The sequence below is a fragment of the Aureococcus anophagefferens genome (genome assembly GCF_000186865.1).
Source record: "Aureococcus anophagefferens unplaced genomic scaffold AURANscaffold_15, whole genome shotgun sequence".
Lineage (NCBI taxonomy): Eukaryota > Pelagophyceae > Pelagomonadales > Pelagomonadaceae > Aureococcus > Aureococcus anophagefferens.
The window spans coordinates 474,327-476,320 of record NW_008705575.1 but is presented as its reverse complement, the minus strand read 5'-3'; the positions used below and the strand labels follow the sequence as shown (position 1 = coordinate 476,320).

Genomic DNA, 1,994 nt, shown 5'->3' with positions numbered 1-1,994 from the left:
CGCCGCGCGCTCGCGGACGGTCTCGAGCGTGTCGTCGACGAGGAGCGCGCCGTCCTCGAAGACGGTCGCGAGCACGTCGCCCTCGACGGGCCCCGGCGCGCACTGCGTCTTCGTCGTCAGCGTCCCGTCGACGTCCACGAGCGCGAGGCGCCCCTTCTTCGACGCCTTGCCCTTGTCCGTGACGGGGTCCTTGAAGACGTCGCGCGCCGCGCCGTCGACGACGATGGACGAGCACTTGAAGGCGCACTTCTGCGTGTCGCGGTTCAGCTTCTGGAGCAGGCCGCCGCCGGAGCCGAAGCCGATGTTGTCCGCGGACCAGCCCGCGTCCGCGAGCGTCGACAGCACGGCGCAGATCATCTCGTAGTCGATGCCGTCGCCCCAGATGACGCGCACGTGGCTGTCGAGGACCCAGTAGCCCTTGTCGTTCTTCTCCTTGCCGAACTTGTCGCCGAGGATGGTCAGCACGCGCATCGCCGTCGACGGCGGGTCGCCCGAGTCGGGCCGGACGACGAGGCACCCGTCGCGCGCGAGCACCGCGTCCTTGAGCTGCGTGCCCCACAGGTCGCCGCAGGCCTTGAAGATGTCGTAGGAGTCGGAGACGCAGGCCACGAGGCCCGCCGGGTAGACCTCGAGCATGTTCCGCATCGCGTCGACTTCCCGGCTCTCGCCCCACGACGTGATCGTCGAGTGCTCCGACGCGGGGATGCTGAACCCCGCCGCGGACTCGGCGCCGTAGTAGTCCTTGGCCACGACGAGACCCGCGACCGTGTCCGTGCCCAGGAAGTTGACGAGGTGCGCGCAGGACCCGACGCCGGCGGTCTCGACGGACGACACGCCGCGGAACCCGAAGTCGTGGAGCTTGAAGCCCAGGCCGGCGACGTCGCCCGTCACATCCAAGTACTTGGCCACGACCTTCTTCTGCTCCCGCGAGTGCGTCGCCACGGTCATCGGGTACCAGACCTGGACCAGGAGCGTCTCCACAAAGTTCGTGAGCCAGAAGCACGCCGGGTCCGTGTTCTCGACGGTCATGAGCACGTTCTTCGCGCCGACGACCGTGCCCTCGGGCGCGGCCTTGATGCGCAGCGGCAGCCGGCCGCCGTGCTTCTCGAGGATGTGCTCCCAGCCCGCGCGGTTAAACTCGAAGCCCGGCGGGAAGTGCTCGCCGTAGAACCGCTCCGCCTCGTCGATCTTCGCCTTCGTGACCTGCTCGCCGACGAGGTACTTCTTCACGTAGTACTGGAGGCCGAAGAAGACGACCTCGTCGTACTTGCCGCCGCGGGACTCGAAGTAGCTATAGACCGTCGTCGTCTTCGCCGGGTACTGCTTCCAGTGGCTGACCTTGTAGGAGTCCGTGAGCAGGAGGATGTTGTCCATCGTCGCTGGCCGCGCCGCGGGTCGGGGAGTCGCGTCGGAGGCCGCGCGGACCGAGGATTACACCGCCGGCGGCAGGTCTGGGCGACGCGAGCGACACCGATCCGAGCTGAACCACGAGCCGCCCACGGACAAAAGATTCGAACCTCACGACGAGGTGGGTGGGTGGGTCCGGAGGCCTGATTTGGAAAATCTACAGTGTACTGATGGGTACTTGTAACGCGCGCGCGCGCGCGCGGTCATGACCCGCAGTGCCGCGGCTGACGGTCGCGCGGCGCCTCGGCGACGTGTCTTCACGCCGCTATCGTCGTCTCTGGGCAAGCGCCGCTTCTCGCCGCGGCGAGTCGAGCGGCGCGGGTGCCCGTTCTCATCGCAAAGCGGAGATTGGACCGCGCAGCTCCGCGACACGAGAGAGCGCGCGCGCGGAATCGCGCGCGCGTTGTGGCGATTTTGCGAGCGGCAACTTGAAGGCAACTAACGAAAAGGAGGTCCCTGATTGGCCAGGAGGTGGGTGGGTGGGTGCCGGGCCCGCGAGCGAGGAACCCGACGTAAGGTACCGCGGCTTTTATCCCGGGCGGCTCTTGGCTGAACAGGCAAGAAGAGCCGGCGAAGAGGGGGGGGTT

General features: G+C 67.8%; 1 protein-coding gene across 1 annotated transcript; it reads right to left on the bottom strand.

The window, feature by feature from the left end:
* Positions 1 to 3: 3 nt before the first annotated feature.
* AURANDRAFT_29036 (hypothetical protein) lies at positions 4 to 1,374 on the bottom strand (the record flags this gene model as incomplete). The annotated part of the gene is made up of 1 exon (XM_009040446.1): positions 4 to 1,374. A coding segment is annotated over one exon (1,371 nt), but the record flags the coding sequence as incomplete, so codon positions are not given.
* Positions 1,375 to 1,994: the final 620 nt, after the last annotated feature.